Source organism: Serinus canaria, chromosome 1 (genome assembly GCF_022539315.1).
Source record: "Serinus canaria isolate serCan28SL12 chromosome 1, serCan2020, whole genome shotgun sequence".
Lineage (NCBI taxonomy): Eukaryota > Metazoa > Chordata > Aves > Passeriformes > Fringillidae > Serinus > Serinus canaria.
Window position 1 is genome coordinate 93,883,296 of NC_066313.1, and position 18,568 is coordinate 93,901,863.

Sequence of the window (18,568 nt, forward strand, 5' to 3'; positions counted from 1 at the left end):
TAATATTTAGAACAGTCTCTGAGAATGATGGCAGTGGGGGCAGCAATGGGAGGCTGTAAATGCTAATCGAATTAAAGAAATGGAAGAAAGCTGAGTTAAGCTGCAGTAAATGACAGGCTTCATCTATGTTTAACTTTTTAAAAGCACATTTAAAGTCAGCATAGCACAATGGATGTATATTTTTCCACTTGAGTGCATTAAGTACATTGAGTACATTACTTCTATATTCTTATCAGGAAGAAAAACTCCACAGCTAAATACAAAGCAGAAGTCTCTATATAAGGACAATGAGTGGAGAAGAAAACTTTACACAAAGTGTAAGTATCCTTCTAATTTCTTACCATTGTCTGAAGTACTTTTGAAAATTACAGTCTGAAAGCTTTAACACAAATCATGTACGAAAAAAAATGTTTGGTTGGTTGGCTTTTATCCTGAAAAAAATCTCTAATAATATGTTACTGGCTAAGGTCAAAAGTCTTTCACTACTTTTTGGATCTCTAATTCCCTTCAGAATCACTAATTTCCCATGTTCTTCTGCCTAATTCCATCTTTTTTTCTAATTGCAAATTAGTCTAACCTCCACTTGGAAGGTCATTTTCACGGGACAAACAAATTGGGCTGAGATTGGACTCCTTGCCATCCACCTGCTGGGAGAGTGGTCCAACAGGTGTGATGTCTCCTTAAAATTGTGACAGGACTATTTTTATTCATCATGACAGATTGAATGAATTACCATAAAATGACTGGAAATAAGAAAAAAAAAAAGGAAATAAGTTCATTAATCCCACAATGCATTTGGACAGATGTCCAAACAGTCTTTCCTGACCTCTAGTGGAAATTAACTTCTTAAATGTTAAGTTTTTCCCATCTCCATAACATTATGTCAAAACAAATTTTTAAATCCACCTCTAATTTGTGCTTTGCTGACCCCATGAAGCAGTAAATCTTACAAGCTAACACCATCCAGTGTGAGAAATCATGTCTTTTGATTTACTCTTTTACATGACATTAACACCCCTGAATTGGTGGGGTAGTACAGATGAGGGTAAGAAGGAAAGGTGAATTGTGATTTTGTCCATTCTGCATAACACACTGAATCAGTTCTGATGCTCCAATCACATTACTCTGTTGTTCAAATCATGTGTTATAGAGACAGATGGCACTAGATTGCCAGCAAGTTGAGTAGGAAGTACTGCCACTGCAATTTATATTTGGGCTGCCATGTACTTACATGGAGCTTTTCTCCCCATCTGATATCTGTTTGACTTCCAGATTTAATATCTAGTATTTGTCACATACAATCCCCCTTTTCTTATCTATTATTCTCCTCAGGGAGAATAATCACCTGAAACTCATCTGCATGTCTAAAAGAAAACCTGGTTTATTAATTACTATTATTAGTGTTCAGTATTTGCACTGTGCTAAAGTCTTACATTATTAATTGCAGAAGTACTTAGTTTAGAAGTTTGTCTGGTCTCATTTTCTGAATAACCACAAAACCAAATAAAATATTTTAGCCCAGGGTGGATTTATGAAATCCAAGAAACCCAAAACCAGTCCAGATACATAATTTTTATCTTTTGCCAAAGAGGTACATAATAAAGAAAGCATCCTTACTGATCTATGAAAGAAGGTATAACACATATTGTGCTGTGTTACAGAACCATCCTTTCTCTTGCTGCCTAGGAGCTACTCAGAGTCAAGCAGAGGGCTGAATGGAGACTTACATAAGTCAGCTCTGTTACTTTCCTAAGTCCTTTGGTGTCATTGTGGGCACAGGACTCCAGTAACCAGTGGACCTGGAATTGATTCATGCTGATATCTAAATGATACAAAAAGAGAGGAAAAGATATATAAGTATGTTTTCACCAAAAGACATAAAAGTACGTTTTCACCATTGCAACTCTTCTGGCTTCTCTGGATAAAAACAGAAGGAATTTTAAATAGTGTAGAGTTGGTAATTCCTCACTAAGCAATCTTTGATATAATGGAGAAAATATGATACACCAATGAAATTTAAACCTTGTAGCAGCTAAAGGAGATACATAGTGAAATTTCATTTTCAGATATGTTACCATATACTGCTTACATTACCAAAAAAAAAGAATTTAAACTGAGCATTAGAAAAAATAATCTCCATGCTGCTATTTCTAATCATCCTGCAAATAATGAGACTGACTGGGTGTCAACTGCCTGACTGTTAATATTGTTAGAGCATTGCAATACTGCTGCCTGGCACTGCTTGAGAAATCTGTGCCTGAAAATATGTGAAAATGCCTGTAAATCCCCAAGCTTTCTTCTTTCAGGATATGCCATAAAACCTTTAGTTCAGTATCTGTCCAAATAAAATTCTAATCTTGACTCTTATGAATAATACTGAAGGCTTAAGTTTACTCCCATTTAAATGAATGACAAAACTTGCTGCAGTACCAACAGAATAAACTTTCAACTTATTTCCAGCTCTTCTAGCTTTTGGTCTAATAATGCCTGAATTAGGAAGCAAAACAAAGAGCAAAAAAGAATTGACAAAAGAAGGAAAACATTAGGTAGTGCAAATAGTTCCTGACATTTTTCTGGATTTCACTCTCTATATAGGGGATGCAAAATTATGTCTGTTACTATTAATTAGCTTGGTATGACAGAGTCACTGATGTGCCTGACTGTCGGCTTCAGGAGGGAAAACAAATATCTCTGATGCCTTAAGGGCTGATCTGGTGTTAGACTGCTATGAGCAGTTTGGATTCAGAAGAAAAGGATTGCAAATGAAAGAGAAAATTACTAGTGTAGGAAAGTAGCTGAAATGGCCCCTTGAAATAGACTTTTGCAGTAGCTGTTCTTCATAAAAACATATATGCTAATTATTTTTGCAATTTCTTTGGAAACAATACTTCCTTCAAAAAGAAATCCAATAAAAAGTACGTTTCCTGCTTTGTGATTGTTCCCTCTTATTTAAAATAAATAAAGAAATGTGTTTTTGCATATAACTTCAAGTTTTCCCACTTGATGTGCCTATTGGATGTAGACAAAAACTGACAGTGCATTTGTTAGTAGGTTTCACCTGATTTCATCTCTTCCAGTTGACTCCATTATTGAATATCACCTGCTCAATGATCCTTAAGATCTCTTCTGACCCAAACCATTCTATCATTCTGATTATTTTAAACTATCTTCATGGGGGGACTGCCCTTTGCAAAGCTACAAAATGTCTATTTTTGCTTGTAATACTTTTCACTTGAAATCTATAAATAAATCACTCTCCTTTGGCTAAACATTTATCCAAGCCAATTAAACCTTGTAATTTTCCAAGGGATTGGATGAAACCTCCCTAAGGTAGGTCACAAAATACCACAACATGGGCAACTGGGAAAAGACAAATCCCAAGCATCAAGACCTTACAGGAGCTCAGCATTCAGATATATTGGTGTAGAGGTTTACCAGGCCTCTGCTCAGAAATGTAATTCAAGGTAGAATCACAGAATCATCAGAGGGTTTGGGTTGGAAGAGACTTTAAGGATCCTTCAGTTCCAACCCCTCTGCCATGGGCAGGGACATCTCCCACTAGACCAGGCTGCTCAGTGCCCCAGACAACCCAGCCTTGTACACTGCCTGGGATGGGAAAGAATATTTATTTCCAGCTACTGGCACATTGGAATCCTCTTGTATTTTCATGCAGGTCCACATCCATTAATTATGTGAGTTTCTACTCCAAGGCACTTCTTCTCTTCCTGCCTTCCTACTTCTTTTCTGCCTTAGCAAATCCTGATTAACCCATTTGTAAACACCTGTGGTTTCTGATAGCTTCTCTACTTGAAGAAAACAGAAATAGGTTAAAGAAGAATATTGAAAATTAGAAATACATTTAAAAAACCTATCAGCTTGTACTGTATATGTAGGGTGAAGGTTTTCTTAATTCTTTTCCTAATTTTATTTGAGCTAATGAATCTTAAATCTGATTGTATTGTGGTAGTCTGATAACAACATACACTAAAATAAGGGGATTTTTAAAATTTTCAGTGCATATGTAAAGGTTATCTGAAAAAGGTTTTTGTATCACATCTACAAGTACATCAACTGTTATAAACTGAAAGGCATCATAAGAGCCAGCAAGACTAAAACTTCAGTTCTCACCTCTATATTTATGATTGCTAAAAATGGAAGATACACAGGTTAAATGCCATGTGTTAAAAAAGAGAAATGTAAAAATAATTCACAACAATCCCCCCCAATTGTCTCCTTTTGAAAAATCTGTTCTGTCACTGTCAAAAGTCTGACTAATACAATACACTATAACAGAATAAAGTATGAAACACAGTAAGGAAGTAGCTCCTACTTGAGACAGAAACTTTTTAAAAACAGGGAAAGGTGGGAAATTTTGTGATTAAATAAACCAGAAGCCTGAAAAACTCAAAATGCATATGCATGCATGAAGTATGCACATGAAATTACAAGACTGTTTAAGAAATTGCCTTTAATATTTTTAAAAGCAAAAGGAGACTAAATGCATGAAATTATCTAAAAAGCTCAATAAGAAGCTGAGAAAAATTATGAAATTATGCCTTTGTCTTATAAACTTGCTCCTAAAGATCATTACTCCAAAGTTTTATGAAACATTCTACAGTTGATCTTGTGTTTCCCACACATGCAAAAGAAAAGCTTCTCCCAGGCCTCCTTTCAGCAGTGCACACTGTCCTAGTGAGATCACTGCCACAAATTTTACTGAGATTTTTGGGTTTAGCTGTCCAATGCAAACTGAGGGGTGGGCAATGGATGAGCTCAAGCTGCATCCAGCTGAATATCAGCCACTGCCACCAGAGCCAAGGGCTGTGATCAAGCTCAGCAAAGGTTCAACACTGAGCCCACAGCCACATCTTCCAAAAAGCCATTTGAGTACTTAGTATGAACAGAATATTCATTATCTAATGGGACTGATTTTGGAGAGTTTTATCTGAAAACTCAGCCATTCCTGCTATAAGTACAAAACACTGTCAAGAAATTGCCAGACTGTTTCATTCTGCATCCCTGGTATTTCAGAGGTATCAACCTCCTTCTGAATATCTGGAGTTTTCTTGATGCTAAATTTTTAATTAAAAGTCTTTATAGAGCTTTTTAACTTAATTGTTCTCATGGTTAGAATGTCTATCATTTGATACTAGAAATAGTGATGCTTGCACAAACAGCAAGCATTTGTATTTCCCAGAACTCAAAATGTTTGTGTAGAAACAGTGAACCTGAAGGACACAGTAAGTACTAGCACTCATTTCAGCAGCTCTACAATTGTGAAATTAGTCAACAAAATAGCCACCTAAGTACAAACAGCAGACAGCTTATTCAAATAATTACTTTATTTTAAATTTATATAAAGAGAAAAAAAAAAAAAAGAAAAGAAAAAAAGCAACCCAGGACAATTACTTTAAAAACCTCTTAATGATACTGACATGGAAGCTATCTCCAAATGCCCAAGATAAAGATTTTTAGGTCTGTAAGACAAATGCACATAACTAATCTTTTTAAATAAACTAATAGTTGATGTTAAAGTAGATTTTCTGAAGTATAAATTGACTTTCTAGACTTAAAATAAATGGCTGTACAGACACCACATGATCATGTTCTCAAAATTCCCTGTACTCTTAGCTCTTTTGCTCAACAAGGGTATGCAGCTAACTTTGTTGGACAGAGATTTTACATCTCTAATTAGAAATGGATCAGGGAATGTTTTAAAGCATGGGTTTTTTTTTTTAATTTAACCCAAACTGCCTTTATTTTCACATGAATACCTCCACTAAGCTCTCTATCAATAGTGTTTAGAAAGATGTTCTTCATCAGATTTTTGTGCTTTCTCTCCCTCCCCAATTTAAATGCTTTAGTTCAATTTTAATAAAAACAAATAAATGAACTTCTGAGTTTTCTGGATGGAAAATGTGCATTTATTCTATATCTTCAAGCTGTAAAAACAGCTCAAAATTCTACTAATGCCAATGCCAAGTACATGTGTTTGCCACTTGGAAAACTTCAGGTTCATATGCACAATTTAGGCATCTTAAATTGATGGACCTCAACATAGCCTAAGCCATGGCTGCACAATAGTTGCTAGGAATACTTAATCACCTCCCCACAGAATTTAAAGCTCTGAGTATCATTCAGAAAAGTAATCCAACAAAATTGCAGGTCATTCTGCAAGTTCTCCTAAATGGAACTTCTGGTTTAAATGGTTCTACAGTTTATTTAAAATAAAATACATTTTAAAGGTTTTTTCCCTTTTCTTTTTCTCATCTTTTTTGACCTCTTCCAGGTTTCTGTTTTGTACAAATACACTGCTGCCAGTTGTATGAATAATTTCATCTAATGTGGTTTCTTTTTTTTTACCATGCTACTGCAGACAGCTTCTTTCTCTGCCTCAAATACTTTTTCTCCTTTATATTGCAGTCACTGTTCCAGGAGGGTGCCAAATTGGCTCTCATAAGGAGCTGAAGCTTTGTAGCTGAAAAACTGGCATAGCAGGGGCACATCAGCAGTGACATTTGCTGATGCAGCCCAACACCACCAGTGCAGAGCTACCCAGAAAACCAGGTAAACAGAGAGATTTATTTCTTTGTATCCTGTGATCCACAGCAAGAAAATTGCAGCAGGCTGTGTCAGGAACTGGGGAGAGTTCTGCCACTGGTTTGCTTGAGGTCTTTAGGCAAAGTACTTCATGGCTCCTTATCTCTGTTCCACCCCTGTCAAGGAGTGAAAATGATAACAGTGTGTGTTGTAAAAGTATTTCAGCTCTTGCATGTTATTCTGATGTGGGTCTCTACTATTTGGTTCAAAAATCCCAATTAATACCAGCCATGACAGCACTATTATGCAGGCAACCAAATTACAAAAACTTATTAGAAGGAAAATCAAATGGGATTTGCTGGAAAACAAGGTTTCAAAGCAGAATTGTTCAGCAACAGCAGCTCAAATTAAGGTTTAATTACAATAAAAATGTCTAGCATCAATAAACACGGTAACATCAAGTTGATTTCTGCATCATGACAGGACTGAAAGTAATAAACATGCAGTGTCTGATAGATTTTCCCATTAGAATAAAATATGATATAAAAGTAAATATTATAAAATAAGACATATGAAAACCTTTACCTGCTAGCATAAAATTAGCAATTTAATAGAAATAGCTAGCAGCTTTGAAATAAGTATTTCAGTAAAAAAAGAAACAATGTTCTGTATTTGTTGTCACGATACCTCAACAAACTGACTCTCTCCATATTATATACACATAATTAATATGGTAACTGTATGTCAAAAGGAGTTGTTATCAAAGCTTGGAAGATAATGAGCCATATGTAAACCTGTTGTCTTCATTCAAATTTCTTAAAACAGAATGCCATAAGGAGGATGAAATGTCTCTGAACCTATTGAGTAAGAAATTTATTGAGATAATTTGTTCTGTGTGCAGCTAAAGTTTTATCATGTTTTGCTAGATCCCATATTTCATCTAGCGAACCACAATGATTTTTTGTGACTGGCCTAAATGTTTTTTTGTTTTTCTTTGCATACTGGCAGGATTGTTCTTACAAGTTTCTGAGCACATGGACCATTATTCAACAAAGCACTTAGGTATATGAACAGTTGTGTTAACTTCAATAGTTACAGGTAGCTAAATTATCAGGTCAGAAAGTTTAGAACCTAGCAAGAACAAAATGCTAATGACCATCAAAACTATGGTTAAAAAATGGGCTTGAACATGTCTTTGATGGTCTTAGACTAAGAGGAAAAAGGAAATCTAGAAAAAAAAAATAGTAATTACTTTTCTGGATTATGTGCCCTGCATCATTACTGCTCTAAATATAGGCTAGAGCAAGGGGAAAATATTTTCTATTTAATATCACAACACAGGGCAGAATCTGCTCAGGACACTTGAAGTACATGTGTCAGTATCTACAAGCTTGATTAACTGACTCTACTGTAAAGTCATAGCATGATTTTTCAGAGCTCTGAAAAAATCCTGTATAAATCCTGTGTCAGCATAGCATCCAGGAAAAATATTTAAGTCATTGTATTGAATGGCAAAGCTGTAGCAATGGTAAATGGTGAAATTAATGATGACTTGCATAAATCAAAAGATACTATCAACTCTGAAGTGCTCAAACACTTGCACAAGTCAACCCAGCACTTGTTCCAACCCACCACTCCAGCAGAAGGATGAGCAGCAGTGTCTGCCCTGCAGCAGCACTTGCCTGCATTTCCCCACCACAAACTAGAAAGGAAATATCAGAGATGAATGTGATGAAATGCCTGCTGCTCTCTCATGCTCAGGCTCATGCTCATCTGTTTATTGGACAAATATTGTTTTCCATGTCTACACAGACATCTAATATATGCAGTTTTCCAACAATGCTTTTTCTGATGAAATTCAGTTGCTGGAGAGGGCCTGAAAAATATGAAGGGAAGGCTGAAATATGGACAAAAATGAAGCAGTGTTATTTACTACTAGTTCCTTCAGTTTTGAAGACATGAGTAGTGTGAAGTGATTCACATTGTATTTTTTACTTTTAAATAACAGACTGATGGAAGACCAGTTTGGGAAGAGATACTTCAGTGTACTGCAGAGAAGCAAAATATGATCTCAGTCAGTACTAGATCATAACACATTCATTTCTTCATATACTGGTTCAGGAGCCACTGCATTACTCTGATTCATGGTGTCCAACATTTGCAATCTGAATCTAATGATAGGATAAGAGGAAATATTATAATAAGAAGTACTATTTTACTCACTGTAGTTTAGCAAATGCAAAATGAGGTAAACACAATTTACCTCCAACTAATGTTAAAATGCTGCATTGATGTGCTAGTGCATTGCAAGTCTCTCTGCACTACCCTTTTCCTTTTCCAAAACACTTATTTTGTCACAGGCGTTTTAGGTAAGTTCTCTTGAAAAAAATTAAATTATAACAGCTCTGTGTCTTTTGCTTCCTCTGCATTGATTCACCCAATGGTGTAAAAAAAAAAAAAAATCCAAAGTTTTGTTTGGTTATAAAATTCACAGTACTTGTGACACCTCTTGAGAAAAAAAGCTTTTTAATAATCACTTATTCAAGCAGTACATTTAAAAATAACACCAAAACCTTCAGCTGACATTTAAACTTCACTCAACAAACAATTCTCAGCAAGACAAACTATACTGTTTCCTGCTCTTACATGGAATATAAGCAGTTTCGATTAAATTACTAAGATTTTGTTTCTCACGTTATGCCATTTAAAACAAACTTACTTTCTACAGAACACATTCTTTGTATAATAGAACAGTAAGCCTTTCCAAAAATGATATTAACAATTACTGTGTAATTTAAAGACAGGCCTGACACACAGTATTTTTGTCCATATCTAGACCTAGGAAGCCTCAAGATTTGAAGATGTTTATATTGAGGGATTTAAGCCTGGGATCACCTCTAAGCTGGATTACCTCTACCCTTACTTATTTTCCCACACACAACATCCTACACAAAGTGAGTTCAACAGTATCTCATTCTGGTTTTCCATTACAAGGAAATTTGCCTCTTGTAAGCTCCAAGTCTCACAATAGCTGCTTGTAGCCTGAATAGAGGCTTTCTACATTATTCCCTCAGCTAGATTTTCAAAGCTAGCCAAGCATCCCAGACCTGAATTTAATGGAAAAGAAAAAAACCCAAACAAACAAGTCCAAGGCTCACCAAGGTTATACACATACTGAAAAAGTCACCAGGTACTCCACCATTAACTTTAGCCTTCTGTGTAACTTTGAAAAATGTGGACAATAATTTAGACTATGAGGGTAAGTTTACTATATTGAGGGTAAGAAATCTTGGAATCTCTCCCAATTCCAGAGCCAAAGCACAGACTCATCTTGCCCCTAATTCCTCAATGGGAAGAGAAGGAGAGATGGACCAGGTACTCCCTTCTCTCTCAGACCTCATGCAAAAGCCATACATGGGTAGGTTTGCATGCAGTGATCCATGGAGTGCCAAAACTGGACTTTCCTGATATGCATCGTGGAACATCATAACTGGGTATTGTAGGGGAATACAACATAAGAAATTAAAGGTAGTCTAGAAAGTAATCTTACCCCTCAAGGAGTTGCAGCTGAGCCAATTATTAGAGATTGGGATCAGCTGTAGCCAATAATAAGAAGAAGAGTGTTATAAAAGAGTGGTTTGGTTAGTTGAGGTGGAATTGGAGTCAGTTGTGAGAAGAAGGAGGAGTCAGTGCTTAGAGGAGCTGTCTACAAGAAACATCAAGGAGGTAGGAAACTCTAGCAATATGGAACCTTTGCAATATAGTAACAACAGGGTGTTGCTTTGCTGAATTGATATTCAAAAAATCCTAAATTCTAAATCTGCAGTTTAAGATCAATGTGTCTATAAGAAATAAAACAGATCAAAACCAGGTTAAGTATCTATAAAATCATGTGCACACAGACAAAGTAAACAGAGCAAGAATTAGGATTCATATAAACGTGGAAGAATTGGCTTCAAGACACAAAAAAAGAAAAGTGGTTCTACATAGAATGAGCACTTAAAACTCTGGAACTCCACCCCTCAGAATGTTTCAGACACCCTGAAACTTGGTGACCCTCATAAGACACTGAATATTATTGTGCAGATAAATGCAAGAGAAGTGAATAAATACAGTGAAATCACACTGGGCTCAGGAATTTTGGCTAGCTAGAAGTTGTCTGAAGCTGGGACAATAACATGCAGAAATGCTGTTACATTCTTGCCCTGTTCTTATCTTCCTTTGGATTTGGTTTTGGCCACGGCCAAGGACAGAACACCTCTTGGGTAGGATCTTTGGTCTAGACTACTATGGATATTTTTGCATCTAGTTTATGGTCATAGGAGCAAAAGAAACTGATATTAACAACTCATTATCATCATCAGCTGCATATACAGGTCATCTTAAAAATTAGATTATATTTTCTGTTTCAGAAACCCTTTTTCTGGTTTCTTTCCCTCCAACTCTAGCTATTCCTTCAAATAGTCCAGTTTCCTTCCCCTATTTGTAGTGTTTATGTGACTGGTTTTATGGCCACCTTATAAATCAGCTAATTAAAAATACAGATAATTGTGGAGGGATAGAATTGAGAAAATAAAGGTTGTGCAGAATGTGGTCTCACACCTGAGGAATTGCAGCTGTACTAATCACCAAAGATCAGGAACAGGCCTGCCCTTCTGTCCAACAAGAAGACCAGTGCCACAAAAGAGTGGGTTAGCTGGGTGAGAAGGGAGCTGCTGGAGTTTGTTGGCTGTGCTGAGAAGAAGGAGTCAGTGCTGTGAAGAGCTATCCATGAGAAACCACCAAGAAGGTGAGGAAGCTCTGCAATAAGATGACAGCAGATTAAAAAGATGGATGTGGAAGAAAACTGACCCAGTTTAAAAGAGGAAACTCATTAGTTTTAGCCACCTTCACCATAAGCATGATGACTCCCTACTAGTAGGTTAACCTTCCCTGGATCATAAGATCAATGCTTTATCCAGAACATAGGCAGGCTAAGAGAGACTCAAGAGCAGTTATTAGCCCACAGCTCATGAGAAGCATCCTGGAAACTGGTGAACCTCAGTACCTTTTACTCACAGCAGAAATGGTAGGATTGCTCCAGGTATGAGAGTGCAAGCATGTGAGACAGAGCTTTGACTTAATGACACAGTTTGGGGAGAGGAGAGGAAGAGCTCAGCTGATAAGAGCATGGTGCTAACAGTGCCAAGGTTGTGGGTCTGATCCCCATAAGGGCCATTCACTCAAGGATCCTTCTGGGTCCTCCCCAACCCAGAAAATTCTGTGATTCCATATTTGGATTGTAAAAAGCTTGACATTTTACCCCTCAGTTATCTAGACCACCTCACATCAGATATTGCCAAGTCTAGTGATACTATATATGTATGCATATATATATATAAAGTACTGGGTTTTTGGCAAAATTATTATCTTTATGCATTGTGGTAATACTCAGGAAGTAATTAGAAATGGAGAAAATTGTACTAGTCAGACATAGACATATTGAAGGTACATAGAGATGCTGAAAATGCATTTTTTCCTGAGGAATCAAAAATCAGGCAAGAGTTTATTAATTAGTTGGCCAGTTAATTTCTTCAGTGCCTTCAAGTGGATTAAGTCTTGATAAATGATTTTGCAATGGAATATTGAAAGTGTATTTGGAATCTGACTGCAGGTATGCATTCCAGCTAATGATGGTCTATCTTTGGATTGAACTCATGGACCAGGTAATTTGCAATTACACTTACATTAAAACTTTAAATAGAAGTTCAAAAGAAATCAGGCTTAAATTTCTATCAGTTACTGAATTTAAGAATAAAAAGAAGACTTCTTTTGAATGCATAAATTAGGATAAATTAAAAGCACTTTTGCAATGACTAAAGATGTTCTGGAGTATGATTCAGGTCATACTGAGGAATTGTGCACAGCCCACACTACACGAATTTTAAAATTAAACAATAAATGTACAAAGTGTGCAAATGTACAAACCAGTGCAGTACAGCCTTCAGCAAACATCAGCGGGTGCCTGTTAACTAAAGTCAGTGTTCTGTGCTCTGGGAACACAGTGGGTAGTTCTGATTTGACTTGTGATTATTTGATTTCCTGGCAGACTTTGAATCAATTCCAATTACATTCCTCAGACTAGCAGTTGGACAAACTTGCCTCTAAATCTCTCATAGCCAGAGCTTTAACCACCTACCCTGAAAGGTATGGAGGTTTGGAAGCAAGTGCAAGGCAACAAGTAATGGCTTTCTGTTCTGCCAGTGAAATCATGAAGAAATGCACTGAACTGTGCCTTTGAAAAGACTTCCCAATACTGTCCTATTTTCAGGGGAGATGCCACTGAGGTTGCCATCATTGTAAATATAATTTTAAAACTTTTTTAGCTGGCCCCACTAATCAAATGCAGACTATTTGAGAATTTGAAAACTGTCTGCTCTAACGAATTCTATTATTTGCGGTTGCTGTTTTTCATGACTCCCACCAGTAAGTATTGTAAGTATTTCACATTTGGACAGAAACCAGGGTCCTATAGGCACTTCATAAAGTAAAGCAAACAAAACTGGAGATGGTCAGATGCTACCCTTCACATCCTTTTAAAAAGGCAAAGAGATTTCCTCCTGAAACTCCATTAAGACAAAGTAAAGGAGAAAGACAAAGTTAGGGGGGTGTAGGGACCACACAGACACTTCTGACAGGATATTCTTCTAACTACAGAATAATTTCCCATGAAAAATAAAGCTTACAGCACTACCTATCTCCCCAGGCTTGATGCTGTGGAAGCCCATAGGATACAGGCATCTGAGTTAGGAGTAGCACATATGGAAAAGAAAATTCTTTAATATCTACCAGTGCATTTTTAAAGAGGTAATCTAGTTGAAGAGTCCTGTGTTAGAGCCAGCTTTACTAATTAAATGCCTAAGAACTAATGCACATTATGCATACCCATAATGATCAACCACTGCTGAGACAGAGTCCCTGTATTCTCCTGGAAGTCTGAAGGCAATATATTAGTTTATACTTCACTATAATTAGCAGTCAGGTCATTTTGCTGAAAGAACCATCTGGACCACAGTGATAGCTTAAGGTACAAGTGTTTTACTGCTTGAATATTAATAATTAGAATATGGCCAGCTGCTCAAACACTGATCTGCCCAGTGCAAGAGCTAGTACCAAATGAAATAATGCTTTAGTGTTAAGCAAGTACTGCAGAATTCTTTGCAGTACGAGCTGGAAACTCCAACTGCCACTGAAGGATTTCTTTACCTTCAATGGCTCTACTGCCATGAGAAAACACATGTCAAATGGTCCTATCAATGGGAAAGCTTTCACTTCAAAACCTGCCATATGAAATACCTTATTACAAACAAAGAGTCTGCACACACAGTCACTTCATTTATGTCCCTAAACTAAGTGAAAGTTAATTTTGTTTTCCTAAGATCTGGGTTTAAAAGCATTTGTGTTAGCTCTCTATTTGCTTTGCCATGCCTTGCATTTTATTCTTCTCTGTAATTTAATTCATTACTCTTGTTTGGCTGATTTATCTGACAATGGTAGGTTTTCTGCCTCTTCCTGCCTTAAGTATTTTTTCTTCTGCTTTAGCATTTATAGAAACACAAAGAAAGAAGCCTGAAGCCAAGTCTTAATGCATTTTAAATATTTGTCTTTTTAAGCAAAACCAAGAGGCAGACATATTGATTTTGAATATCTAGAAGTACTTAAAATGTTTAATTTAAACAGGGAGAAGTAAATGCACATAGACTTAATTCAAAGGAAAGGAAGCTAAGGCTTTACCTGAGCAAGGAGAGTTGTATTGCACTCAAATAACAGGCACTGAGAAAATGGTAGTGAAGGCAGAGTAATGACTTAGAAAATATTGTTGTGACAAGCACTTTGGAAAGAAATTACATTCTGATATTTTAGTGCATTATAATTATTGCAGCAAATGATGAAAATTGATGCAGAGAGTTCATAAAAGGTGGGATATTTTTCCTTCTGTCAGGGCAAAGTTTTATTTTCATACACAGATTTGCAGCAACTTGGAGGATTTTCAGCTAAGTCCAATACTCAGCTCTCTAGTTTTCCAACCCCAGAAAAACAGACAAAACTTCAACATTTTTTATTTTCACACATTTGGTCTTGATTACTGCACAACATACTGAGGTTCTTAATTATGCCCAGTATCTAATCCCCTTAAATAGGGGTTTCAGAGTGCATCCATTTTTGGTAACAGATGGTATTCTTTGACCTCAGCACCAAGGAGTTGAAAGTGATTTGTTTAATTTGATTCCACTACTTGGCGACTTCTAATTTCACACATCAAGATGGCCAAAATATCTGGCCATGGAACACATTTTACTTTTCATTAACAAAAGGGGGATTCATGCTGCTTAAGGAATGCACTGTTTCTCTAATCCCAGGCCTAAGTGAAAGGCAGCAAGGAAAAGGCATTTTTTTCCTTCAGAAAGAAGCTATTGTATTCATATGCAGCATGCTTTTGGATGACTCTGTCTAGCAACATCATGTGCACTTGCTAAGTACCTTGTACTGCTTGAAGTGTGGAGGTATTTCTGCTAACATACATCCTGAAGTGATTATTGCCATCATACCAAAGCATGCAAACTGAAAGATTATTTCATAAAAAGCTTTATTTTAATGTAAAGTCCAGGTTCTACATTCCATTCGTGCCTTATGCTTACTAAAGTTAATGGGACTTAAGAAATGACACTTGAAGAACAAGCCTAGATAAGTCTTTCCTCCTTAGCTAGCTGTGGCACATTATGATGCATATATATGGAAATCCATCCCTTTACTCAGACTTTTATTCAAACACTGTGTTCAGTTCCTAAGTACTGATTTGCAGTCACTCCTTTGCTGTATAACAAACTCAGCAATAGTTTACTTTAATAACAGTTTGCAACACCCCCTCTGATGCAGGACAGAGGTCTGATAAATTCTGTTCAGAAAGATGATATAAAACCAAGAGCTTTGGCCCTGATGTCATCACTATGGTCTTTTCACTGCCTACCCAGAGGCTCATCTGCAAAGTTCACTGAGGAATGCATCTTCAGTCATGGAGGAACTATCTTTGAATAGTCAAGAGACACCACCATAACTTCTGTAAGTCATAAGGCACCTTGCAATAAACCTAGATGGGTTCTGCAGGCTTGTATTGATAGAGGACAAATTGAAAAAACAGTGACAATATCTGTTACATGGCCTTACAGACAGAACTGAATAACTTGATTTAACTTCACAGTCAGTTTGACTTTGAGCAGATGGTTGCACCAGCTGACCTCCAGAAGCCCCTCCTGCCCATTTAAATTCTTCTATGACTCTGACCTATATTTAGCTCCTTAGACTGAGTAAAATGACTCAAATTCAAAAGCAAAATAGCTTCTCAGCTAAAATGGGACCAATGAAAATAAAGAAATAATCTAAAACAACCTTAGGAGCATGTTTGTGTTTCTTTAAGTGATATAAGCAATCTACACAGGTCTTCTGCTTCTGTAATCTGTGGTATCCTGTGAGGCTACAGTGCTGGGACACAGCAAAAAACTCTTCTAAAGAGCCATCATAGTTTAGGAGGAAATTTAAAAAAAAAATTAGGAAATCTCTGGTCGGCATAGAATAGAACAATGACTGAATTAGGAATACAATAAAACCTGAGCAGTTATAAATACAGAAAAGTAATAACTCTGTACTTAGTAGAAGGAAGACTGCTGTTCTACCAGCCATTAAAGTTTTCATTACAGCTCAAAGAAACTATTTCAATGCAACAAGGGCAACTGTAGGGTTGAACAGAGTTCTGTAGATTTCAGCAAAATCAGACTCCTGCACCTGGGGAACAACAAGCCTCTGAGCCAGTACAGGCTGGGGGCTGACCTGGAAAGCAGCTCTGTGGAGAAGGACCTGGGGGTGCTGGTGGACAACCTTCTGTCCATGAGCCAGCAGTGTGTCCTTGTGGCCAAGAAGGTCCATAGGATCCTGGGGGGGTTAGGGAGAGGGAGGTGATCCTGCCCCTCTGCTCAGCCCTGGTGAGGCCACATCTGGAGTGCTGTGTCCAGTTTTGGGCTCCTCAGCACAGGAGAGATGCAGAGCTCCTGGAGCTGGTCCAGTGGAGGGCAACAAAGATGATTAAGGGGCAGGAGCCTGTTATGAGGAAAGGCTGAGGTAGGTGGCCCCGTTCAGCCTAGAGAAGAGAGACTGAGAGGGGATCTTAACAATGCTTACAAAGGTATTAAGGATGAGTACCAAGAAGATGGGGCCACAGTCTTTTCAGCTGTGCCCAGTGGCAGGACAAGGGACAATGTGTAAAAACTGGAACAGAGAAAAGTTCATCTAAGTGGCAATGACAAAACACTGTAACAGGATGCCCAAAAGTGTTGTGGAGTCTCTTTCTCTGGAGATACTTGAAACCTGCCTGGATGTGATCCTATGCAGTCTACTCCAAGTGAACCTGCTTTAGCAGAGAGGCTGGACAAGATCATCTCCAGAGGTCCCTTCCAAACCCAGCCATTCTGTAATTCTGTGATAACATACTGGTTTAAATCTTCATCTAAAAAAAAACCCCATCTAAAATGTAAATAACATTTTTATTTCATCATCTCTGCAACCATCACCTGTTCACATCATGAAGTCTAATACAGAAAGTCCAAAAATACTTGAAAACCATATAAGACAAAGCAAAGACTACTATTACTACCAACTGAAATTTGATCAATTTACAAATGTCCAACATGTTTAAGCTTGAGGCATTTATCTCTTGAATTATTTTTTTATTATGGTAACTCTTATGCTTACCAACCTACTTATTTAACATGGTTTCATGCTGGCCTCCTAATTTTTCTGTTTTAAAGTTACATATTCTAATTTAGGACTATAGAATTGCTGTGTTTCTCCATCAAAAAAAGTGTTGAATTTTAACGGCAAACTACACAAAAATGAAAACATTAGTGCAAAAACCTGAGACTTCTGTGTTCACCCACTACGTAGGAGACAAACAGGTCAATTTTTTTTTTCAGGAACTATTTGAACTCTAATTGTCTACCTGCAATAAAAATAGATGCCATGCCACTGAGCAGGCATTTCAGTGGTAAGGTCTCTCTATTTCTTGTTGTAGTTGCTGCATTCTACTACCTCCTACAAGTCCCTAAACACCTCAATTCATAAAGGTGAAAGATGTGTGGGTTCAGTTCCCAGCACAGCTGTCTCAGTAACTGCTGTTTTTCATGAAGACAATGTGATTTTCCTGCTGTGTTCCTTGCACAGTCACACAGACCTGCTCTGCAGTAAATTGTTACTAGCAAATTTACAGTACCTCATCCATGCACTACATAATCTCCAAACCCTTGCAAGAGCTTATAAAAGCTGCTGGCTTCTATAGTCTAGTTCCACACAAGGCAATGGTTCCTTCTGAGTTACTGCATGTGCTGTCACTCAGAACACTGATATTTTCTTTTCAAAAAAGAAAAAAAGGAAGGTAAGAGTGATGAACTGCCACATTCTGCCCCTCTTTACACACCTTTGCTCTCACTGCTTGTTCTGCAGGGAAAAGGAAGGAATCTTCCACTGCAGGGCTGGGGCATGTACCTAAACACCCCAGTGCACCTCACAGAATTTTCCCCCCACCCAGGGCCAAAAGGGTTTCTGGGTGTCCCCTTATGTCACTGGATGCACCCAGCCCCACACTGAATGAGTCAGCTGTACACTCAGCAACTCAGCCAGTACACCCCAGCACAAGGTGACAGCATGAAAATCCATGTCATTTTTGACAGGTCTGTGACATAGCTGTCTTTGACATGCTCCAATTCTGGAAATTACACCCCTTTGAAATCCTCTTATTTCCAAACTATGAGTCACTATAAGGTTGCTGACTGCCTTATTTCTTTTTATAGACATTTACAGCCTTTAATCCAAATATTACCTCCAGGTATGTAGCAGACAGTGAGATTCTGCTCCAGATTTAGATGGAAACATTTAGGTTTCTATGGTGCAATGCCTCTAAATTCAATAACTATGTTATAATACCATTATAAATAGTGGACAC

At 37.4% G+C, this 18,568-nt stretch overlaps 1 protein-coding gene across 1 annotated transcript in view; it reads right to left on the bottom strand.

Moving 5' to 3' along the window:
- The window catches only part of ANOS1 (anosmin 1), a 132,054-nt gene that overhangs the window by 9,826 nt on the left and 103,660 nt on the right, over positions 1–18,568 (bottom strand). Inside the window, exon 10 of the mRNA XM_030234974.2 lies at positions 1,728–1,822. Within this exon, the coding sequence (XP_030090834.1) occupies positions 1,728–1,822 (95 nt within the window). The remainder of the gene's footprint in view (positions 1–1,727; positions 1,823–18,568) is intronic.